The sequence below is a fragment of the Drosophila novamexicana genome, unplaced genomic scaffold (assembly GCF_003285875.2).
Source record: "Drosophila novamexicana strain 15010-1031.04,08,12 unplaced genomic scaffold, DnovRS2.1 tig00004560-arrow-pilon, whole genome shotgun sequence".
NCBI classification, from domain to species: Eukaryota; Metazoa; Arthropoda; class Insecta; order Diptera; family Drosophilidae; genus Drosophila; species Drosophila novamexicana.
In genome coordinates, this window is record NW_020825054.1 from 2993783 (window position 1) to 3019881 (window position 26099).

General features: G+C 40.8%; 1 protein-coding gene across 1 annotated transcript in view; it reads left to right on the forward strand.

Moving 5' to 3' along the window:
- Nucleotides 1–3172: 3172 nt before the first annotated feature.
- Nucleotides 3173–26099, forward strand: part of LOC115770884 (circadian locomoter output cycles protein kaput) — a 34666-nt gene continuing 11739 nt past the window's right edge. Inside the window, exons 1-3 of the mRNA XM_030716319.1 lie at nucleotides 3173–3228; nucleotides 16308–16498; nucleotides 24732–24856. Coding sequence (XP_030572179.1) covers nucleotides 3173–3228; nucleotides 16308–16498; nucleotides 24732–24856 — 372 coding nt within the window. The remainder of the gene's footprint in view (nucleotides 3229–16307; nucleotides 16499–24731; nucleotides 24857–26099) is intronic.

Genomic DNA, 26099 nt, shown 5'->3' on the forward strand with positions numbered 1-26099 from the left:
TTTATATGTGCTATTCATCTTTTTTCTCACTCTGTATTTTTTGGTGAGAGACTATTCAACTGTTGTGTTGCCTGCCATAGTTCCCATACTCTCACTCATTGGCTGTGCCATCTGTGGCCAGTGCCTGCGGTTACATGCGGACATATGGCGGCATTTTAGTTCAGCTGAGTTGCCTCTATCTGCCTCTCAGCCCCCAGCTGGTGCGCCTTGAGTGCAGACATTTTGTTTGGGTTCTTCCGAGAATTGTGTCTTGTAGTTGTCGTCGTCAGTGGCACAAATAAATCATTGAGATAAGTGGCAGCGCCAAGTGTTTTGTGTGTTGTGTTTGTCGTTATGACTCGTGTTAGTTGTTGTTGTTGTTGCTTTTTTAATGGGCTGCTGGCAGTTAAATGCCAGCTAGTCGTTCATTTAAATGGTTAGCTTAATGCGATTTGAATACAGTTTCGAATGCAGCCCCCGAGCGCAGTTGATGCAAGTCAGATGCAAAACGTTCGCTCGATATGCGACGAGGCGATGCCTTTGAAATGATAACCGACCATAAAAGCCCAGCTTCTAAAAAATAGGGAGAACAAACTCTTAATTACAGCATAATGAATTACTACATACACACACACACGCGTACACATTCATCAATAGCTGTAAGCTCATGCGATAGACAGAGTCAGCAATATGCCATATGTCTGCGTGCATTGGTGAGTACACGCCCCGTTCGCTTTGAGCGCAAAGTCAGCGAGCAGAAACTCACTTGCGCTAGAAAGAGACGCACTGCAGGCTTCCATAATTGGCTGTTGCAGTTGGCACTTTCCAGGCGCGCGCACAATGTGAAACGATGGTAATGGAACGGCAAGCGTGCGTACTCGCTCTCGCTCGCACCCAGCGCTGCCCGCTTGACGATCGCGTTGCCAGGACGACTGGAAAGAACATAAACACAGCAGAGCGCAGCAACGTGTCCCAATTGCCAAAACGTTTCAAGCAGGACTGGTTTTTTCCAATTTCGTTTTCAGTTCTTGTTGGATTCTCAAAGCGTCGACGTGGCCGCGCAGTCACTGAGCCACACGAGAGTCGTCGCTCGCGCAATAGCAAAAACCAAAAACAAAACAACAACAACAAACAAAAAAAAACAAAACAAAAAGAATTTATATTTTCGGCAACGGTCAACGCCGTCGGCAGATTACAGTTGCCTGGTGAGAGAGCGTGCGTGCGTGAGAGGGAGTGGGAATGAGGCGCACAACGTGTTTCATTTCAAGCGTCTTCAACGTTTCAGCTTTGAGTTTTAGCCGCGCATTCACATATTCATTCGTTTCTGCCGCTCGCGTGCAGTCGTTGCCAACTAACGGTGTTTGCCGTCGTCAATGCTAACGCCAACGCCAGCGCCTGGCGCCTCGTCCGGTACCGTCACACAGAGATCAGTGCCAGTGTTGAAAAGCTGCGTGCTAGAACGCAAGTGAAAAAGTGTGCAAAAAGAATAAGAAAAAAGGCAACGCAAAATCAAATTCGAAAAAAAAAAAATTCAAATTCCGTTTCCGATTTTTGATTTGCGTTTTGCGTTCTGTGGCGCTCCTGTTTGTCACGCGATACCCTACAAATTCGAACAGCCCGCCTGGCATAGTTCTCCACACGCAACAGCCACAGCAACAACAACAATAACTTTATAGAGACAAGTGCAAGTGCAGAAAGCTGCCAATTTTGCCGCCGGTGCGGTCATTCACTTCTGAATGCCACACAAAATGTCACTTTGACAGCTCGCCTAAGCGCCGATGCCGTTGCTGTCGCTGCCGACGCCTCTGCTGGTGGCGACGCCTCCGCATTGAGCTTGAAAATCATTTGCGTGCCGTTCTTGCGTTTGGCCTGTTGATTTGTTGCATGCGTCGTTGGCGTCGTCATCGGGCGTCAACACCAACAACGCTTAACTAAACCAACAACAACAACAACAACAACAATAGAAGCAGCCCAATGCGTGCAAGTGAAAAGCAAAAGTGTTACAAAAATCAAAATAAAATAAAATAAAATAAAGAAAAAACATAATCAAATCAACCACAGTGCTAATCGAACTAAAAAAGTGTGTTTTGCACAGTTTTCGGCATATCTGTCATTCACATTTTAATTGTTGTTTAACACTGGCAATGTTTGTGCATAGCGGAATTAGCAATCGTTATAAATTCTTTTATAATTTTTTATATCACTAGCTTTTACTGATTGGTACATTTTTCATAAAATGTATATTAATGTTGTTATTAACACTGGAAAGTGTCTGCGTGACAGAGCGCGATCATTAACAATCATTATAAACATCATGATAAATATCATAAAAAGTTAAGCAATATAGTCTGGTCTCTTCCTTATAATACAATTTAAGCATAATAATAACACATTTTTGCAAATGTCAGCTAGCTTTGGATTCTTATGAACGTTTTAAGCACTTCAAGGAATTCACAAATATTAAATTATTTATTATAACAGTTGGGAATTTAAAATTATAGAAGTAACGTGATATTCACATTTAGTGTCTGAAAACTATATAAAAATAAAATAAAAAAGGATTTAGCAATAATACATTTTTAAATATGATTTTAAAATTTAGAAGAAAAGTTCTTTGGAAAAAACATACGATTTGCATATAAAGAAATAATGTATGTGAATTCCTGCTGCATAAACATTTCATTCAGCCTGCAACAATATATTTGTTTAGGGTTCTATTCAATTTCTCGATTTGAAATAAGACACTTAAATACTTAAAGAAAATGTTTTTAATATCTCTAAGTTCATTATATCTATAATTATTATTATCAAATTCTATAATTTAAGATTGTCTTCTCTCTACTTAGCTTTACACACTGAAGCTCTTAGTATTATCCACAAAAAGTGCAATAATTAAAAACAAAAAAGAGCCTAGTTAAACAAAATGTGAGACGTCATGATCAAGCAAAGAAAAATGCAAAAACGTGACAAAAACGAAGCCCAAAAAGCCACCGCAGCTGCTGAGATCCTGCAGCAGTAGCAGTTGCAGGAGCCGCAGCCGCAAGAGGACTGCAGCTTAATAAAAAAAAAACCAATTACAAATCAAAAGGCTAACTTGCAACACGCGTTGCAAAGAAAGTGTGTGTTACAAAAATATAAAAAGGAAAAGAAAAAATCATTCACAACGGCGACCATCACGAACTCCGCCCTTGCAATGAGCCAACTGGGCACCGTCTACGCCACCAAGCGAAGGCGACGCAACGGGAAAAGGTGAGTGACGAGTGCCCCAGCCCCAGCCCCCCCGCAGGCAGCCAACTTGTGGCAAGTGTGTGTATCTCTATGATTACTGAAAGATTTCAATCAATGAAAACGTTTAGCTCCAAAGTCAACTGCTTTGTTTTTTTCTCTCTCTCTCTCTCTTGGCCATCAATCTGCAGCTTGTTGGGCCCAGCTACTGATAAATGATGCCGCAAACAGCATTTGTGCTACTGGTCTTTTGTTATGCCACAGCAGAGGGTATTTTCATTTTCGCATGGAATCTGTAACAGCTGAAAGACATCTCTGAAACAGCAGCAATAGTAGAGAAAGGTTATTTCAGTTTTGAAGCTATCTGAACTAAAACTTGGGATAGTTGGCAACTAACCAACTATCTTGACTGACCTTACACATTCTTTAATCAAACTTACCAATTAGAAGTTTTATTGTGATCCAAACAAATTGACAGAAGAAACGACAGTCGAGTATTTTTAAAAAGAAGAGCAATATTAATCAAAGTCGGACAACTAATACAGTTCACGCCAGTTTTTTTTTTTTTGAAAGTAAAGTGAGTCCATATTTGAATTGTTTTATTTAAAAGCGTTTTATTTTCAATTTGGCTTTAAACAAACAATTGCAAATTATGTTTTGTAAGAATAATTTCATATCGCCCATCTGCCATATTTCTGCAAGGGTATTTAAGCTACGGCTTCGGAAAGAAAACACTTCTCACTTGATTTTCTAATTTATTAATCAATCTCTCCTGTCTCACGCTGCGTATACGCAATTCAGATACAACTTAGCAACAGCTTGAGTATTCAATATGGAAATTATGAATATTATGCATGTCGGCAGAGTTGCGTGAAATTACAGTAGTACCCCCTTACAAGGCACACGGGTCGGCCCTTTGTTTGCTGCCCCTTCTTCTCTTCATACTTTGTTCTTTAAGCGCTTTGCTCTATCGCCGCCTTATCGCAGGGCGCAGATCGAGTATCGCCGCTGCCCAAAAGTGCATATAATTTCTGATAATTTTGTGTACTTAACTTGCCGCAAAATACTTGTAAACACAACAGCAGCAGCAACAACAGCAGCGAAAAAAATAATAATAAAATAAAAGACGCAAAAAATTGCTGCAGTAGCTGCTGCCAAGACACGCCCCCAACTGCGCACAGTAATTGCGCCCCAACTGATCAGCAGCGGGAGAGCAACAGCGGCCGAGTCCAAAGATAGCGACAAAGTTATTAATTTTTTGTTGCCTGCCTCAGTTTTCTTTATTTTTATCGCATACCCTAACGAAGTGTGTTTGTATTTTGGCATGTAATATGTAACACGTTAAAGAACGAACTACCTACTTCATATATATATATATATATATATATATTATAAGATTTGATCCTAAGAAGAACAACAAATATAAATGCCGTCGATAAAACATATCTAATATTATCTAATATTATATCTACTTAATCTATCTTTATGAAAGCAATCTATGCTCTATCTATGCTCTATCGTAATATGTTACGACTCGAAGTAAGACTCTCAGTATATCAGTTATATTCGGATTCTCATGTTATTCTCATATTTAAGCTGAATAGATTTTGTACCCTAAAAATACTGTGTTTCTTATCTGTTACAATTTGTAATCAAATCTTATAATTATAAAAATGTAAAAATCTTAAGATTCTACCCAATCACAGCCATAGTTTTGGGATAAAACACTTAATTGCTTGAAACCGTTTCTTTGAAGTTTACTTCAAATGTAATCAGTTTTAATATTTTGTATCTGACGATTGTATTTAACTGTTTAAATCAATCTCATAATCTTTTTTGGAAGGGTATTTCGTCTTTGTCTACTCCAACTCAAATGTTTCTTTCCATTATTTTTTTCCTTTATAATTTTATTATTGCTGTGCAGCCATCGACAGGCAGCGCGCATAATTTGCAGCGGTTGTGGCTTAAAAAACAATTACTTCTCGCCAAAATGCTGCAGCCCGTTTGCCCCTCAATCCCCTCTCCCCCACCTTCTTGTAGCGACCCCCCACCCTAGTCATGGTGTGTTACCCTGGCTGGCGCGTTGCTCGCTCGACTGACGCAAAATTGTCACCTTGCCATGCACACCTGCAATTAAATGTCAGCTCGGCCGGGCCAAGTGCAACTGCCACTGTTTCCCTCCACTAGTCCTGCCGCGCACCCCTCTCGCTCTTATAGAATTTCTGTTTTAAATGAAACGATCAAAATGTGTCTGCCTAAACAACTTTTGTGCTATTTTAATTGCGCTCCTCGCGGCCGGCAGCTGTTGCCAGGCTCGAGTACTTAGCAAATATTTCACATACGCCGCATGGGTTGCAATTATCACAAAGAGCAGTGCTGCAAAATGTGTAATGTTTGTGCAGTGTTTGGCAAATTTTGGAAAAATTACAAGCATATTGGAACCTATCATTTTCTGCACCCAGCACGAGCCCAAAACAAGTTATTAAAAAAAAATTTAATATTTTAGCGTTAAATATAGAATAATTAATATTAAAAAAAAACTATTTTTATTTGTTAACATGAGCTGAATTATTTACAAGCTACTTTGCTATGAGGATAACATTTACAGCATTTGTTAGATTTTAACTTTAGTATTAGTTACCTGTGCAAGTATTTATGCTTCTCCACTGTGTGTGGTGCGCTAAAAAAAAAAACAAGAGACCGCTCAACCACCGAACCACCCAACGTATTGCATGGCATTTAATTGTTGGCCATGCTGATCCGCTGCAATCGAGGGCCAACAATTAACACGAGTAGTTAAAGTTCGTACGGCCCTACACCCCAATGCCTCAGTGGGATTCCTGTAAGCCCTAACAACCAACAAGAACAACAATTGCAACAACTTTAACTCGAACTCTATTTGCAGCTCCCGCTTCAACTCTAGCTCCGACTCTGGCTCCATGGCCAGCGGCATCGACTGGCTGGTTCCACTTGTTGGTTGTTATGGATATATGAGTCCTGCTTTTGCTTTATTGATTATCAGCGAGTTGTTGTTGTTGTTTGTGCATTGTTGTAGTGGCTGTTGTTGTGGTTGTTGCAGTTGTTGTTGCTTGTGCTGGTTATTGATTGCAGCAAGTGGTGCAGCGCCCCCTTCACACGCCCTCTGCTGTGCCTGGCTTCAGTCCTTGTTGCTATTAGAAATTGTAATTAGCCAAGTTAGCTGTAACTATAGTTGTTGTTATTGTTTGTAGTTTGTCTTTAAAGTTCAAGCGTTCATATGTTATACGACTTGATTGAGTTGCAAAGAAAAGTTCCCAATGCCTGTACAACTTATAGAAATAGTTAAAAGCTAGTCCAGCAAAAATTGGCTGCGGTTCGACTCGATGGCCGCCTGGTTTAGTTCCTCAATCGGGTTTTCCGCATCTACGATTCCAGGCCCACAATTTGGTTCTGTTCCCTTCAGGGATAGGTTCGGTTGTTCTTTATTTAACTTATACGTTCTAAGGTTCAATTAATTTAAACATAAAATTGGATTCCTTAAACTAACTCTTCAGCTCCGGCACTACATTTATGATAAATGATTTTAGTAGCATACATTTTTACGTTAAATTGTTTCCCACATGCTCAGGCATATATATACTTTTCGAATCGACTGCCCCTTTGAAAACCGCAATGCCGCGCCTGACATATGTTTTCACGTTTTTGGTAGGGTCAACGGACCAGCGGACCAGCGGCCCAGCTGACCATATGCCATTGCCTTAGTCCATGCCAGCTCATAGAGCACACCATAAATTTTCACAACGAAGTTTTACTTCAAGTTCAGTCGGCAAATTGACCAAAGGACCAATAGATGAGGGGGTGCCAGGGGGGGGGGGGTGAAGTGGACCAAACAAATAGACAACAGTTGGCCAATGCTTACGGTGGTGGTTCCAGTTTTCTAACCCCTCATCCCACGTCCTTTGCCTGCTGCTGCTCATTAGTTGCGCCTGCGCCGCCGCCTCCGCGGTTTCGTCTTTCAAGAGTTCATATGGGGTTAAAAGTATATCAGACGAGTTATCGCCGGGCCGTTCGGTTAATTACAGTTGCCCGGGCGTGAGAGCGGGTGTGATATCAGTCATAGATAGGCGAACAAAACTATACCCATCTCTGTAATGCAGTTTATTAAGCTGGCCAAGTCATATGCTATTCTTATCTATTAAACTATTCAAATATAGACATAACTAAAGGTCAGCCTCTCGGCCCAATTGATTCAAAGTGACTTTGCAGGAATTTTTTTTGACTAATGTTTTCAAATTGTTTCATTCATTATACCCTTATAGAGGTTATTATAATTTTGTTATGAAATGTGTAAAGCATTGAAGAATTCGTCTACGACCCCATAAATTACATATATTCCATATCAGCATCAATAGGCGGGTTGATATATCCATGTCCGTCTGTCCGTCTGGGTCCTTTGCATAGGACCATCATCTTCTGCAGGTAATATATATGTTAAAGACAAAATCTTATCAACATCGGAGCACTATTTCATAAAGCTGTCTTGGAAAAAAAAGGTTGAAAAGTTTTTGAATGAACATGTTTTTTGTTGTTCAAGTTATCTTGCGCATAAAAGTATATTTTATATTTTTCTTCATTTTTATATGTCCTCCATGGTGAATTTAGTCTTCATTAGCCAACTTTACACCATGTGTTAACTCTAATTAGAAATCTATAGATAATTTACTGGAGCTATTCACCAATCACTGATTATTTAATTGCTATTCAAATAATTAACTCGATTGACTACTAGTACTTTAAGAGTTTTTCTAGGTGAAATTTTCACATATCTTACCCTTTCCATCGTGTATATTTTAGTTAAGATGTCATTTTGTTAAATTATCTTTCTTAAGACTGTTTTATTTGAAACATTTTCAAGATACAAAATACTATCAACTAATCTATAATTTCTACGTGGTCCAAATCTCAGACTTGATTATAATTGGCACAGTATTTTCTTCAATATTCAATATTTATTTAATTTTCTTGGAGTTATTATCAAAGCGCCATTTAACAGCTTCACATATAGCTAATTTTCTCTGAGTGTAGCCAGCTGTGATTAACTGTTTTCCACTGGTTAAACATTGTCTCGATTTTCCAAGCCCCCCTCCAACCTGCCTTTGCTTTACTTACTATTGCGATTATCTAGTTGTGGCTTTAGCTGTATCTCATTCTCTATCTGTGTGTGTGTGTGTGTGTGTGTGTGTGTGTGTGTGTGTGTGTGTGTGTGTGTGTGTGTGTGTGTGTGTAATTAACACCATTGCGTAATGCAGCGTATCGAAGCCTAAATAGTGCTGCTCCATATGCCCAGCCTTGCGGGGGGCGGCGGGCGTGGCAGCCATTAAAAGCGCCAAAACGCTGTCTGCCTCACTCTCTGCATTCTGGCTGTCCCTCCCTCTCAATCTGTCTATCGCTGTCTCTTTCTCACTTTAGTTCGCATGGATTTTTATCCATTTGTTAAAACTTTGTTGCCATTGCTCCCACTAACCCTTCCTGCCACCCTGAGCCATGTCAGAAGGTGCTAAAACGCTTTGGGTTTACAATTTTAAACGCTCTTAATGTCAACTTAGAGGTCGAAACTCGAGCAGCTGATGAACTGGACTGCATCTGGTTCGGCTGGGGTGTCAGTGAACCCCAGTTGGGCCAATCCTCAATCCTTAGTCAGCGTCGCTAATCCATAAGCCACCTGCCTGGAACGCGCCTAGTTTATATATATACATAGATATATATACATATGTATATACTTTTGTTACTTTTTTTTGCTGTGCTGACCAAAACAAAAGAATTTTTGAATTAAGCAAAAGCGTTCCATAAAAATCCACCCCAAGGATCAGGGCGCCGGACTCGAGCAGGAACTCGCTGCGGCGTGGTGTGCGCTGAAGTGGAGCGCGGTGTGTGGGGGTTCGAGTAGGGCGTGTTATTCCGTCCAGTTCATTACGGGCAGGTGATACTTTTCATAGCTGGGTCTGTATCCTTTTGCGCCTTTTTACAGCGAATTGCAATAAAAAAAAGACTGAAATTTCATTTGGTTTTTTTTCTGTTTTGAAATCAAAAATAATTTTTATAATTATGCCATGAATAAATGATGGATTCAAGAGTGGGGCATGAATGATAAATGTGCCGCTCGCTGTGACTGGGCACGTCTCATCATTAGCGCGGGCACACACACATTCACACCACACACTCACACATACGTTATCGACGCCTACCAAAATAAAGAAGAAGCGGTCGAGCTAAGGCAGTGGGTGGGCGGGCGAAAAAAGGCCGCGCCCACGCTGCCAAGCGGGGTGAAACACAGGCGATACTCTGCGCCAGTCCCCTGCTCCATCTTCTTGCCCCTCGCCAACAGTTGCTCCTCAGCTGCCCCTCGGGTTGTTCCTGCACACAGCTGTCAAAAGGTTTTCAAAGTTGCTTTGCCGAGCGCTTTGATGTCACGCCGTCTGTGTATATGTGAGTGTGTATCTGTGTGTGTGCATCTGTGTTTGTGTGTGTGTGTGTGTGTGTGTGTGTCAGTAGATACATTTTTCCAAGCGCGCACATAAAAAATTTCGCCCGGCTCGTTCAAGATTCCGCTGCGCGAATCGCAAAAATGTTTAATCGATAAAATAAATGAGTTGCTTTTGCCAAGTTGTGGTTGTTGTTGTTATTGTTGCCACAGTTGTTGTTGTATCTCCCAGTTGTTGTTGCAGCTCCACTTGTTATTATTGTTGTTGTTGTTGCTGGCATAGTTGACGTTATTCTTATGCGGAACTTTAGCCGCCTCACAGATGTTGGCGCTGCCTTTGGAGCAATCATAAAACAACGACACAACTACAACAAACAACACACACAACAACCACACACATTAGCAACAATAACTGTATATTTATGTACTACACATTTTCTGAGTGTGTGTGCGAGTGTGTGTGTGTGTATTATTGTGTGTGCTACACAAATTCTTTAGTGCCTTTTGCTGAGATCATAAAAACTTACATACTGCCAGAGGTGTTCCTTAAACCTCCATTAAGTACAAAAAGCCATTAGCAAAAGTTCATCAAAATGGTTTTTCTTGGATTGTTCTAATTACTCAATACTTAAGAATCATATAAACATATGTACAAAATGTTAACAATGTAACGTTTTTCAAAATTAAGCATATAAATAAAACTATTTAGATTTCATAGTAACTTTGTTCTTAACATGCCCTAGTTGCAGATTCGAAGTCCTCCAAGTCGAGCCCGAACCAAACCCAATTTTCTCATTTAGGTTGTTTTTGAAAAAAAAAAGATTTGGATTATTGATTTATATTTGTATTTTATATTGATTTCATTATCTTCATTTCTTAAATACATTTTTGAAACTGTTAAATTAGTAAATTTTGTGAAGTGTATTGCCTGTAAGGTTTTCCACAAGAAACAACATAGCTTACACTTCTCATATATTTTACTTTTTAACAAATATTCTCACCGAGTGCGATCCTTATCGATTTGATGTAAAATATAAGAGTGCTAATAATACAAACAGGTAAAAGCAGTATATTTTTCGATTGGAAACGTATCGAATCAAAGTAAAACTCACTTAATCTTGGAGGGCATACCCCTAATAAGCATCTTCTTTTCCTAAAATGCATTTTGACATTGTCTGATCGTAAATTCTCATAGCTAAAATACCAGATAGCTCATCTTTAGCATTTACTTTAAAGTTGCCGCTAAAACATTTATCACTTCATTAAGGGCAGTCCTTAAAACAAGCTCCCAACAGGTCTGCTGCCCGGCTCCATGTTCGAGTGTCACTTGAATGTATTTTGTATGGTTTTTGTTGTTTTGCTTTCTTGAAATTGTTTTGCACAATTAATATGCAAATGAAGGCATCTTAATGTGGCATCCACCGATTCGAAATATGCAAATAATGCGTTAACAACTTAATTCGTTTGGCCATTGAGTGGGTACCCGAGTGGGTACCCTAGAGGATCTGTTCCTTTTTTTGTTTAGTTGGACGATTAGCGCAGGGTCCTGAACTTGGCAGCCAACCAGCTGAGCCACACTGTGTGGAGACACAGTTGCAGTCTTCAGTCTGCTCTCTGCGCTATCCGCAGATTCTCTTCGCGTTTTATTTTTATCTCACTTCGATCGTTTTGTAGTTCGCCTGCGTCTGGGCAGCTACTGCGATTCTTGGCCTTTGTTTTCGGGTTGACAAAATTAATGAGCTGAGGCTGGGCGTCTCCGTGGAGAGCAGGGCGAAGGATCTGCTCGTTAAATTTAACAGCTCAGCGCTACGTTTTTCTCACCCGACTCAATGGCAAATTTATGCGTGAATTTGGCGGAGATCCATTAAGTGGATCCATAGATTAAGTCAACGTGTTGTCTCACCCGTTGTCGTTGTCGTTGTCGTTGTTGTTGGCCTTTTAAGTGGCACTGTGACTGCAACTGCCACTTCCACTGCGACTGCAACGGTAGCAATTTGAATTTTATGTTTCTCGCTGATAGCTTCTTTAAATGGCGCTTAACTTTTGTTTTGACATTTTCACTCGTTTGACATTTTGCGGAATGGGATTTTTTTGGTACTCTTATTCGATGTTGTTGTTGCTGTTGCTGTTGTCGTTCTTGTGCATGCAAATTCAATTAATTGTGACATTCATTGAAATACCAAACAAACTACATTCAGAGCAGACTAAAAAGAATCTGTTTCCCACAAAGTATGCCGAAAACGTTGAGTCACAAGATTTAAATATTGTTTCCCAAATTACTCATCTTTGCAGTTGGTTTAACAACTTATTCCATGAATGTATTAGCTGCATGCTAGTTGAGTATGAACCTTAAATTTATGTAGTTATTTTATTTTGGTACGTATAGGCAGCAACTCGTAACTTATCTTGGGATGCTTAAAAACTATTTGCTTGATCAAATATCTAATAAAAACGTTGTTAGTATCTAGTCTAAGAATTAATCTTAAATGGGGCTGCGCACATAAGGGAGAAGCATGTCTTTAACAAATCACAAGAAAGTAGAGTTATTTGATTTGGCAAAGTCTTAATGCCCATGCAGAGGTTTGGCAAATGTGGAATATATATACCCAAAATAAGGAACTGTGTCAAGTTTTAAAAAGATATTTGCACAAGCTGAAAGTCAAGGTTGCATTGAACAGAAATGGCTATATTGAGTCCGCTGCTGATGCTGATCAAATATCGATATATAAATTAAGATCAAATAAAGCACATTATGAAAGCAACTGCCAGCCAAAACAGTCGCGATTGGTTTTCAACGTGTTGCACAGTTGCAAATGCCACTTGCTAGTTTTTAATGAGCAACATGCACTTGAAAAACATAAAGAACAACAACATGCAAAATTAAATTAGTTTGCAAAAATTGTGCCATGCAGTAAAAGTGGCCGCTTTGTTGTTGTTGTTGTTCTGTTTTTGTTGTGCTGTTGTAGTAGTATCAGTTGTTGTTGTTGTAATTGTTGCGTCGACGCCTACGCGACTTGAGTTAATTTTTTTTTTCGGACATGAGACACGCCACTTTGCGTTTTTAGCTGCCAGACGGCGGCGGCAGAAGCGACAACAACTTCTGCCGACGCCGCTGCTGCAGTTTTGCGGCACGCAGCACAATGGGGCACACGCATAGAGACGGCTAGCTGAGTAAAAAGAGAGCGCACTATTTCATGTATGAATGAATTAGCAGGTTGCGTGTGTGTGTGTGTGTGTGTGTGTGGGCTGTAAGCCGAGATTTTTGGCGCCAAATTGAGCATGCAAAAAAGATCAACGCTGCGTATGCGTAATGCTTGGCGCATGCAAAATAACTGAAACGAGTTGAGCTCACGTGCCGGCACACACACACGTCGCCCACACCACAAAGGATTGCGTGTCATTTGTTTATAAACACATCAGCTGAAACAAAAACAACAATTGGCTGACGCTTGACGCCGGCTAACCCAAAGCCCCAGTGCTGTCGACCCCTGACACCCATGCAACAGCAACAACAGCAACAACAGCAACAAGAGCAACAACTGCAACATCGACAGCTGCTGCAGTTGCATTAAGCAGCGCCCAATTTAAGGTTCGTTTTTACAGCCTGGACAGAAACTGCAGCAGCTAAAGGACACTGTGTCCTCCTTGGTTTTGGGGGCGTCGCAATTTTTTCGAAATCGAAATCCAAATGGCAGCCCTTGGGGCAATTTCTGGTTGCTGCCGCATTGTAATTTCTTTAAAAGCAATTCATTTCATAATGGGGAAAAAAAGGAGAAAAAAGAAAAGCGAAAAATACATGAGGGAAAATGCGAGCTCTGACAGAAAGAAAAGCAGCCAAACGAAAATGGCAAAAATAATGCAGGAAAATGGAATGAGCGAAGCTAAATGAAATGGGCTGCAGGAGGCAGGGTGGGGTCGGGCAAGGGTTGGGTTGTGTGGTTAAAACTTTTGCAAGAAATGTAGCCAGCACACACACACACACACACACACACACACACACACACACACACACACACACACACACACATACTCTGGCTATGCATTTATCCTTTGTTCGCTAGGATTCTACGCCATTTTCAGCAGCGACGTTTTATGGTCTACCCCCAAAAACTTCCAGCACACCTCGCCCTGCCCCAGTCATCAAACAGAGCAGACAAAAGCTCTTATTTTGTTCGTTTTCCTTTTCTTTCATTATTATTTTCTTTTTTTTTTTTTGTTTGGGAAAGTTGTTTATGGAATTCATTTTATTACAAGCCTTCCACGTTTCTGTGCAGCTCTTCTTGCGGTTTCTTCTGCTGCCGCTTAGTTTTGCAGTCCCGTTGCCTTCTTATAGATAATAAGAAAATTATATATTTTATTCAACGGCCGCGTTGCAGGCGAATGCCGCAATGTCCCCAATTTGGAGTGGTCCTTAATTTGCTGTTAAGTTATTTAGTATTATATCCTTTCATTCGCTCTCATAATTTGCAGCCTTGACTTGAAACTGTCTTGAATTCAAATTGCATTCCAATGCGTCTAACGGTTTTATCATCATCTGTGATCATACTTATGCTATATAGGCATCTATATAATCACCCACTCCTTCAGCGATTTGTCGTTTATCCGCAGTTTCATCTGCTTCGTATTCGTACCTTCCCGCCAGACACTAATAATTTTCTAAATTCAGCATTTTTTGTTGGCCTTTTGTGTTCTGCCTACTTCGTAATTGGCTCAAAACTTTGAGGCTCACATTTAATTAAATAAATTAACGTTTATTTGGCATTTGCGGTGCTTTATGGATTTTTATTTTCGAATTTGGCATTCCAATGCCTAACAATAATTCATTTTTATCATCATTCGCTTGTATGGATGCATAAACATATATGTATATATTTGACAGTTTAGCATTGAAGGCGCCCGAGCAGCAATTTGGCTGCACGTGCAATTTGGCTGGATGCCAGACCAGCGAACAATTTGTAGTTGGCTAAGCATGTTCTAGGACTGAAAGCCTATTTACTAGGATTTTATTTGGTATATCAGGCACGAGCAGGGGCTTGCCATTCCAATAGGTACCCGAGCTGGGACTTGCAACTTGGGTGGGCGCTCGGGCAGCCAAGAGCTTGGAACAGATTAAACGATTTCTTTTGTGCTGCATAATTGACTTGACTGGAAATCTTACTTGGCATTTGTATTATTTCAAGTATTCAGTCCAGACCCCAGACTTTAGGATTGCCTAGCTTCGCTATAAATGAATGAATCATCATCATTATCTTTGGCGACAGTATTGCATTCCCAAGCACTTGGGGCACACACCTCAACGGCGTCTGTCAAAGCTGGTGCCCGAGCGGTGTCCTGCACCAGCTGCAGCTGGGGATTTGAGCGGTCCGCTAACAATTTGAGGAACATGTCGTCCTGGCGCTGACATCGAACGGACATGCCACTGACAATTACGTGGAAAGGCAGCTCAAAAAAAGTGCCAAACTGTAGCAGAGGCAAAAAATGTCGGGCAATTAACTTAAATACGTTTCAACTTTTTACGTGCAAACGCGACAATGTCCTGTGCTAGTCCTGTGCCACTTGCCCGAGTGCTCAGCTTAAGTGAATGTGTGTGCTCAATATTTGAGTGTGTATGTGTGTGAGTGCTTATGTGTGTGCAGCGAAGCAAAAAGTTTTGAAAAACTAAAACATCAGCGTAAAACAATGAAAATATTCAATGTACTTACGATATACAGAAAAAACGACAAATTTTTAAAGAGCAAACAGAGAGGAGGTAGGGCATACAGGGCAGCGGGCTATGTGGGTTGGCGCTGGCCCTGAAAGGGGTCGCTCGTAAATTACAACAGTAATTATATTTAATAACCACAATTAACTTTGTAATAATGTCAATGAAAATGATGAGACAAAATATGATTAAAAACAAAACACGAAAGAACGAGCTAAAAACACATAAAACAAAAAGCAATAAGAGAATAAACAAGAGACAAAGGAAAAAATGTACAGAATGCTTTCAAGCTATGTAAATCCTCACCCAAATGGCAAATCGCTCGACTTTAGACGCTTATGGCTAAGATAATGCGGATTTAAGTGAGCTGGATGGTCAAGGAGCGGAGTCGAGCAGCCAGCTATCATAAAAGACTCGAGCGCTTTTTGCATTTATGAGCTTTATTGGCGAACCGCAACAGCTGCGTCTTGGTCCCTGCCCGGGCGCCAGCTAGGTATCATATCACATACAGCATTTAGATTTACAATGGCTTTGGCTGGGATTCTCGACCGCGTTTTTTATGACATTTAATTGGACATACAGATTGTTGTGTTCTAATTTGTGGTGGACTTTATGATTTGATTCGCGGAAACAGAACAACAAGTATAATTCAAGTCCATTTTCGGGGCTGCTGTTGTAATTAACAGATCAAGTGGCCATGGCTAATCGAGTAGCCACAAAGAGGTGCTACCCCGAACCCTACTCTGCTGCTGCTGAGGGTGGTTTAGCTGGCTTAACCGACCCTATTATCCAGGGGTAACTGATAACTGCAATTAATAATTTTGACCTTTTCTGTTGTTGTTTTGTTTTCCTAGTTCACGCCGTCAGCTGCGTTTTGAAGCTTGACTCGACGTTTAAATGCATGAAATTTATTTTCGTTTTCACTCTCATCTATTCCTGCAGCCTGAAGCCGCCGCCCAAGGATGGCGTCACTAAGAGCAATCCATCAAAGCGGCATCGGGAGCGCCTCAATGCCGAACTGGATCTGCTTGCCTCGCTGCTGCCCTTCGAGCAGAACATACTTAGCAAACTGGATCGACTGAGCATACTAAGGCTGTCCGTTAGTTATTTAAGAACCAAAAGTTATTTTCAAGGTGAGTACGGGGAATATTTTTAATGGGTATTATGAGCGCCCCGCCCCTAACCAGAAGGCGGGTGGTTGGTAAACTCGGAAAAACTTAAAACGCACCCGCACGGACTTGGGCAAAGGTGAAAGCTGAGCCCCACCTCCAGACTCGAACTTCTATATCGGACCCATCCCATATGGCTGGCCTCTCAGGAGCATTTGGGCAATGGTTTCGCCTTCGCCTTTTTGCCATACGGCGCGTTACATTCCGACCTATTAAATCGATTATGCTGCCATTGCCAGAGAGTTGCTGCCACATTGTAACTGCCACTGAATGGTGGCAGACCCTAAACATGACTCATAAATGATTCAAAACTAATTTCAACGCCGCTACGGGGCGTCCTGCTCCTCTCTGTCTGTGCTCTAGCCCTGGTCCCAGCTGAGGGATACGCACACACATATACACACACCCGCACACTGTCGGGAATAACACACGCACGTGGCGAAATTAGTCCTGTTGACGGATTAAATTCGTACCGGGAAAACAAAAGAACCAGAAGAAACTCACAATTTAGTTTGTCTTCTTCTCATTTGATACTCGTAGCTCATGGTGTATTATATATATCTGTTTTATGTACAGGACTTTGCTACACTAATAAATCTATTACTTTTTTAGCTGCTTAATGGAACTTGGTATGGATGAGTTTTAGTAAATGTCTGCCTTTTTTATCAAGCTTAGTCGTTAAAGAATTAACAACTTAAAAATTGTATTCAACTAAAATTCCTACATATTAAGTATATGTTGGTGCAGAATATAAATATGTAAATTAACTAAATAGTACGAAATAGTTTAACGGATGCCATAGGTGGAACGGGAGTTAAACAATACGGAAGTAGCACCTTTCACAGATTTATGATGAATTCTTATCTATATTTCTTTGATTTATATTATGTAAATAGTATTAAGTAAAGTGACAACAATATCAGAAGCATATAGAGCAGTTTAAAATGTTGCAGCTCATAATATTTGAATGTTTCCCAACTTAATTTTTAATATTGTTTATTTCTTTGGTTATAAGCTATCAACCTATCTACGATTAAGACACCACAATCTCTAGGCTTGAACCCACATTCCCGCTCTTTAATTGTCCCAGCAAGTCGTTCGCTAGGCTAAACATTTTCTTGGGAAGTAATATTCCATCTTATTGACATAGTTTGTTTTCAAGTGTATCAGAACGGTCAGTTTCTTCTTATCTTGTGTTTCTTGTTTTTAGTTTTATTAGTTTCTTGCTTTTCTGGTCCGCCTGGCAAATGAATAAAAGGTGAGCCCCAAGCGAAAAAGAAATGGAAAAATGGTAACATTTTTTGGGCCAGGTAAATCGAAGCAGACGAGTGGGGAAACATATGTACACAAATGCGTACAGATACATACACAAACACACATATTCCTCTTAGTGTAGGGGTTGGTTTTGTTGTTATTTTTCCTTTCTCTTCGCTTTTTGGCATAAATATTTCGATGTTTTTTGCCTCTAATTTAAATTAATTAAAACAATGCAATAAAAGGAGAACGAACTTGCCCGCTTTGATGACTTTATTATCGACTTGGTTCATTGGCATTTCGCTTTGTTTAACGACATAAATTTAATTGCCTCGGTTCAGAGGGAGGGGCAGAGGTAGGGGGTTGTTTATTTGTAAATAAGGAAGATGAAGTGCCCGCACACAACGTTAATTAAGTTTAAGTGCAAAAATTGTAGCGAAAATTGAAAGAAAAGTGGAGGGACAGCAACCAAAGGACTATTAGAGGACTCTTTGTGCGGTATTTGTGACTCATGTGTGTCCAGCTTTTGGGCTGGGCTCTTCATGTGCCAGGACACAAACAAACTACGGCAAATACTCGAGTAAATATTTTGACAATTAGCGGTCAAAACGCAGTTGGGCGTTAATTGCAATCGCAAACAGTTGCTGGCCAGTTCAAGTCTTTGGCGACACGTGCCCGTTGCATTGTGCTAAGTCAATATACGATCCTAAGTTTCCTTTGATTAGAGACCAACAACCACTCGCTTTAAAAACAGACACGCGCTGCGTTTCCTTTGCTCATTCTGCCCGAGCCAAAAAGGACGACGACGGGTTAATGGACCAGAACCGTTGCGCCGTGTGCCCCCGTGAGTGCCCAGTGTCCTGTCAGCCATATACATGTCTCTGTCCATCTAATGTTTTCCCTGAGAGCGGAGGCCGAGGGTTTGACAAAACGTCGCGGCACAGGTCAAAGTTTGTTTACGTTTTGGCTTTATTTGTTTGTCTAGATGTTTTTCGGATATTATCAGGATCATTTAATTTACAATTAGTGGGTGTAGAGGGGAAGACTGCAGCAGCGGGTTCGTGTGTGTGTGTGTGTGGGTGACTGTGTGGGAGTTAGCGTTAGTGTGTGTGTCACGGCTTGTGGGATTTCCAAAACTTAAGCACTCAATGCAATTAATTTAAGCAGCCAATAGGTTTAGATATCCAATATATATTTGTATAGAGAGCTCTATATAAAGCTCTGTTCTATGCTTATGTGCCAGTATTTACGTATGTATATACACATTAAATGGCCCACTAGGGGGTTGCTCGGCAGACACTTACAACAACAGCAACAACATCAGCGTCCTGCATCTATATAGGGGCAGTTGTTGACCCTGACTTGCGCAAAAGCGAAACGGCGAACAAATTTTCTCTATACCAGGAAAAAAACATAAAGGCGGGCAAAAAAAGCAGCAATGGATGAAAAGCAAAGTTCGTTTTCATTTTCGCCAGGCTTTCAAAGCTGCTTTTCTATATACATAGACACTCGACTAGAACAAAAAGAAAAACAACAACTAAATAATTAAAGCGCGCTGCTAATGGCCCATTGTCTTGGCCTGCCCCCAGCCCCTGACCCGTACCACCCACGCTATAATTGCAGGCCAAGCATTGGCGCCTTATAGCTAGGAATAATTGTTAAGACGCGTAATTCGTACATTTTTAATGTTCTCGTTACGAGTCTTTGGTCCTGCCAAAGGGCTGGGTCCCCTGCCCCAGCCTGCCTAATTAATGACTTGCGTAATTAACTGCAAAATGAACTGAAATGCTCTCATTGATAGTTTTCTTTAATCACTCCAAATGGCGATTGCAAAACCTCTAACTAAACTCCAATCCCAGCCTAAACCCGTTTCCCAAGTAAGCAATTAAATTGCCCAATAAGCAAATTGACCGCCATCTCAGTCTCCTATCAGAATGGTATGTTCCAAATTGCATAAGCTAATGTTAATTCATTGCAAAGAAAGTCAGTTGTGAAACTATCTTAAGAACAATAAGTCTACGTAGAACATTGTATAATTGAAGCTTTTAAATAGAAATGGATCATTTAGAGATTTCGCTATTGGAATGTTGCGGTAATGAAACAAACGGACATGTCCCAAATCTCCTAAGCATCACTAAGAATTTAAATCCACTTACCCAAGATACTTGATAGTCGACTCAAGAGCTAATTTCAGGTGAGACCAAGGTCTTAAAAAAAATGCTCTGGAAATGGAAAATATGTTTTTGTTTTATTTATCAAGCAATCGGGCGCTTATGTCCAAACAGACTTAAATGGAAAATTTAAATTCACTTTAGTTATAAAACAACTCTTTTGCAAATGCGAGTCCTCTTGCAAAGCGCAAAACGATTATCTGTTGGCGGTCGCCTACACAAAATGTATATCAATTTCATAATTTATTGATTAATTCCAGTAAATTAACCAAATGCATATAGATCAGAGTATATACGAACAATGGAGCCGGTTGCGAATGACTCGCAGTTGACTTTTGCCGCTTTTGGTAATTGGAGCTTGGTAGTGGGAACGCGTCGGTTGCCAACCAGAGTTCCCACACATGATTATAAAATGAAAGATATTTTTATTCAGACTGCGAGGCAGCAAATCATGTTGGTACTACGACTGGTTATTGAGATCTAGTTCTCTTTGGGATCTGGCCTCGTGGGAAGCGAGCTGCAATTGCCGCCGTGTGGTAACTCTGAGCATATTTCAAGTTGTTGCAAATGCGACACATGAGCTTGGGATCAGTTTGCGTGGACACCCCCTAAGCCCACCCTCCAGCTTATTTTAACAAGGTCACTTGGCCTGGCTTATATATGTTTGGGAGTGGGGTCTTGGGGATTGGGCCAGGCAGTTATGCTATTATCAAAATTGCCGCTAAGCGTTTGTTAATGGAGCCCATGGCCATGTGCTATGCGAATCGCATGGCCCAAGGGGCCAAGGCTCAGCTCTTAACCTATAAACATACTGAGCTCCGAGACTCGCCAATTTTTCGTGCATATACATGACTTTCGTGCGTTGCTCCAGTTTAGGCCCATTAGTAGTAGTGGGCTGGGGACAGGGGCATGGGGGCAGTGCCGTAGTGGCATAGTGGGCAAGGGGGGTTGGTCTCCGGGCTTGTGGAATCTATACCCAGACAATGGCTCGAAAACGCCGAGGCGCAGGCGGACATGCAATCAGTCAGGCGATGCACTTTAACTACAACTGTCCTACCTCGTGCAAGGTAGTGCCTATTGTTGTTGTCAGCTGTTGTTGCTCTTGTTGTTGTTGTTGTTGTTGTTGCCAGACGCCTCGTATTGTCACGCCGCTCAGCCGTGTTGGGTTTTGGTAAAGAGTTGTGCCCAGCGCGAGAATGTGGCAGACAACATTGCGTGACTTACGTAGGTCGAATGGAACCCTCTCTACCCCTACTTAACTTAGCCCTTTCGCATCCAACAACAACAGGTACATAATCTAAAGGCCTAGTTCAATTTAAAGCAGGCCAAAAAGCGTTTAAAGACCTGAGTGAAGTAAGTTCTAATTTTCATGTAACTAAATCAATAAGGCGAAATGTCGCAAATGCCTAACACAAATTTAGGCTAATCATTTTCATGGCACAGTTCTTAAGTTTTTCACTGATTTTGTTAACATATTTGTGATTTTATATTGTTTATTCTATTATGATTTGAAGTACCAATATATGCATATAAAAGTAATGTACAAGATTAAGAATATCTATTGATAAATTCCTGTAAATAGGAAAAATGTGATCTACATAAATTTGCCCAGCTCCATTTTAATTATATTCTCACTATATTGTCAAGTGTCTGAGATCAGAATACGAAAATAGATTATCAAGCGTAATTTTGTAATATTATTTGTCTTTTACAAACTTTTTGTAACTCAACCTCAATATTTGATATGTTCTGAGTTTAAGAACAGAAAAGTTCTTTACATTTTTACGAGCCTAATCTCACTATTTACAAAGAATGTTAGGTACATGAAAACTCTGCAGAGTTTTGATATTTGTGAATATTTATACTTAAAATGAGTGTGTAGCTAGCCTTTGGGAGACGCATGCTCCCAGCTTTTCTTATATTTATGGGAGCTGCGTTTAACCTAAACTCACTAACTTATTAGAATCTAATACATATTCGGAAGACTAGTGTCTAGTTATTAAAACTTATTCTAGTCATAATTGGCATATACGCTCAACATTTCTTTATCCTTATCCTCTCCTCCCCGCCTTTCCCGTCTCCGCTGAAGCGCGCCTCTCGTCACCCCTGACAATGGCTAGCATTTCAGTGCTGTCATTATTTCAATCAATTGGGCTGATGAGTTTGACATTTCCATGACATATTTGTTTATGAGCACGAAAAATATTTGCCAAAATGTCAGAATTTAAACTTTATTCATTGTTTGCGCCATGCCGTGCCAAGGGACACGCCCCAATCGCAGCCCCAACCACCGGACGCCCAGCGCATAATTGACGCCATTTTCCAGCAGGCGTCGCAGCTGGCATCGCTGTCGGCGTCGCTGCTCTGTATCTTGCAGCCCGTCTGCGCGCACGCTTTTCCGACGTTGGTTTTCCGACCTTCTTCTGCTTGCTGCTTCACAGTGTGCTGGGTGGGGTTTTCGGGCTAGTCGACGCCATTTTTATGTGTATACCCCGCGATCCCGCCCCTGCGACCGCATGCAACTAGCTGAGATTTTGCGCTTTTCCGCCTTTGTAAGATTTACGTTCATCCACCAAAGCGACGGCGAGGGGGTGATGCGAACCGGCCGCATCGTGGTCGCTGGTGGTGGATTTTGGTTTATGTTGCACGTGAAATAGCGCATTCTCCGAGCTCTAACGCGAGGGCCGCTCAAGCAGTTTCCATTTGGCATGAGCGCGCTTGAAGCCATGTCGTAAATTTGATTTATGCTAAACAGCTTGCAATAAAGTAAGCCCAAGCACGCCCAGAAATTGCGGCAGACTTGTTACCAACCCCCAACCACCAGCCCCTACTCTAGCCCCTAAACCCAGACCACTGCCCCCAGCTAAAGTTGAGCCTAATTAAATGTGTTTATGCACGTGAATAATTTTACCGCAACAATAAAAAAGCCAAGAAAATAAAATATAAAGTGTATGTAACTGTAATAATAAGAAGTACAAGTCGCAATGTAAACTGAGCCTAATTAAATTATGAATAATTACCACAAAATGTTGCTCTAAAAGCCTTTTCGGGCATCGCACGCACATGATGCAATTTGTTTTGGCCACATTACGTGGCTGGCCAGCCTGGAGGTTCAACTATTTGTTTTATCGTACTTTTGCTAAAATGAACACTCTAACACACCAGCACACACACACCCAAACACACTTACACTCAGGCACTTTTGTTAATTTGATAAAAAGCTAAGCCAGCGCACAGATTAGCTAGAAAAGAGCCCAGGCAAGCCATGTCAGGGATAGGCCAAGCCACAGTACACTGAGAAAAACTAGCTAGTATTCTCCTTAAATAATATAAAATACACATATAGTTTTTGCCCCCATATACATATCAAGCTACCTTAAACTGATTATGAACTATAGCAAACTGATTTTACCATGAATGTGTACTAGAGGCGAGGGATGTTAAATTCATCTCCATTTCTCCATTTCCAAGTCTTCACTTAAGCAGCACAAATAGAAAATAAAGGCGCCGTCCCTCAGACTTCTTAGTAAAAGCAATACAAAAAGCATAGATTTTTAGAATATTGCTTTAAGTAAAAAAGCAGAGAACCCAAAAGCGAACAAGCTTTACAAGAGATTTTCTTTGTTTGTCAAATAATAATAGTAGAACAAAAAAGTCTAGTTCTGCTGAGCTTTTGTATAGAAAAGTGTGGGAATCTAAATCATTTCGCTCAGTGTAGCTCTAGCTCTAGCTGCTAATTGAAATGAGAGACCCTGTGACTGGGCTGTGGTTGCTGTAGTCCTTGTTGTAGTCCCTGTTGTTCTTGTGGTTGTTGCCCAAGGGTTGCCGGGCCTTTGGACTTGCAGTTAGTTTTGGGCTTTGCCATGCGTAAATTAGGTTTTAGTTTTTATTCATTTCTTCATATATTTGGCTGGTTTTTGGTTTTTGTTTTATATTTTCATTTCACTCTCATTTTTATTATTTCCATTTGCGCTGATAAAAATCATAATTTATGACATCAGCTGCCGTGGCATATTTTATTTCAAGTCGCATATAAATTTGCCTAAAAAATTTGTCCCAAGACCAGACAAAACTCAGCCCTAGAGCTGTAGAAATATATTAGCTCTAGTTTTGTTTGTTCTCTTTCATTTTTTTTTATCGTTTGTCGCGCATAAATCAATTTTTGTGACAAATTTATTATAAAACTTGAGGCGCAGAAGAAAATATGTGGAAGGAAACCCCCAACGCCCAGGAGGAAAACCCAAAAATATTGCTTCAAAAATGGCGGCGTCCTGGCGCAAGGGTGTTTGTATGGTGTGCTTGTGTGTGTGTGTGTGTGTGTGTGTCTATGTGTATGTGGAGGGGTGCAATATTGTATGAGAATGAAAGCTGGTGCCAGGCTCTAGTTAGGGCATTTGGGGGAGGAGTGGGGCGGGACTCATAAAATATTACAATGACACCATAAACAATTTTTAGTACTTTTCCATGCCAGCTGTAAATATTTATTGTGTATTATGGTCTACTATATAGTATAAATACATAGCTATATTGGATTTTTATGAAGTAACTATGGTTTCAAAATGGTAGGGTTTATAGATGGAAGCAAGGGAAGAGGAGGGGGGTGCTGTAAAACGTTTTCGAGCGAGTTTATTTATGGAGCAGCAATACGTCTTAAATATTAATGGCTAATAAAATATAAAAATTTCGAGCTCATAAATATTTAAGCTGTAGAACTAACTCGCTCTAACTCTGTCTCTCTCTCACTAACTTCCTCTCTCTTTTTCTCTTTGCAGTTGTTATGCATAAGGATAAGGAGGAGAACGGTGTCCTGCCGCACATACACGCACATGATGGCTACAGGACGCGCGAGTTGGGCGCCTTCGAACATGGCCTGCTGGATGGTGATATGTTCCTGCAGGTGAGTCGCCACTTTAACCCCCGCCCCCACCAACTTACCTTAGCTGCAACGTCCCTCCCTTGGCCTATCGTTGGTTAGCTTAATTTGTCTTCATCAATTTGTTTGGCCATTTGATGGCTTCATCGCCAGGATATGCCGCGCCAGTCAGGCGCATAATCAATCAGCGCTCGTTGAGAGAGGTGGCAGGGGCAGGGTTGCATAGTATTAATATCTCCACATAACCGTATACATATTGATAAATGTTTTTAGAAGACACGCAAAGTTCATAGCGCTTCGATTTTCGAATTCACGTACTTTTGCGTTTTTTCTATGTTGTTAAACAATTGATGCAATTAGTTAAGATCTCGTTGTTGCTGTTGCTGCTGTTGGCCGTGTGCAGTTGATCAATGTGTAATTGGCGCTTGGACATGTGTTACCATAATATTTATAATTAATTTCGGCCAGTTGAGCAAACTCCAACCCAGCCGCAGCCAACTCAAATTATGCATTTCAAGTTTATGTGCCACGCGCTGAGTTGGTCAAACTTCAATTAAATTGTCTCACAGACACACACACACACACATAGTCGCATTCACATGTTGCAAGTTGCATGTTTTTGCTGAATTAAAGCACTTTTGTGGGCCGCAGTTGCTGCATGTGGCCAGGCGCGAACATATGCACTTGTCACACTCATGACAGTTTAATTTAATGCACACATAGCTCACCCAGCCAAACCTAGACCAGGGGGCAGACAGTACCCCAACTGAGGGTTTGTATAGAAGGGGGCTAACAAAGAGTCGGAGGCACGCAATTGTGCAACATGCGCTTTATGCAAGTTTTATGTTTTCTGTTGATTTTTTGTTTTTTTTTTTTGTTTTCGGTTGCACTACACAATTCAATGTCAAAGTCTAAAACTGGTAGCCGTAACCAGCCCCACCCCCAAAATGGCATTGCTACACACTCATAAAGTGTGTTTCACAGTAAAAAGGAACCCAGTTGAATGCAACGTTAAAATACATTTTAAGAATTGTCTCCTTTCTGTTGGTAACGCACAGGTATTTGTAGCTTTTAACAGCTTCTTATTTCATATAAAATCAATTATGAAACTACTTACAATTCTATTAATATTTACTGTTTAATTACGTTAGCTGGATAAGAACTCTTTGATTCTATCATTCGCAAGATATCGACCTAAAAACCTTACGGACAGTTCGATTCATAAACTCACCTTAATGTTGTAAGACGTCGAGCTTCGTAAAACAGC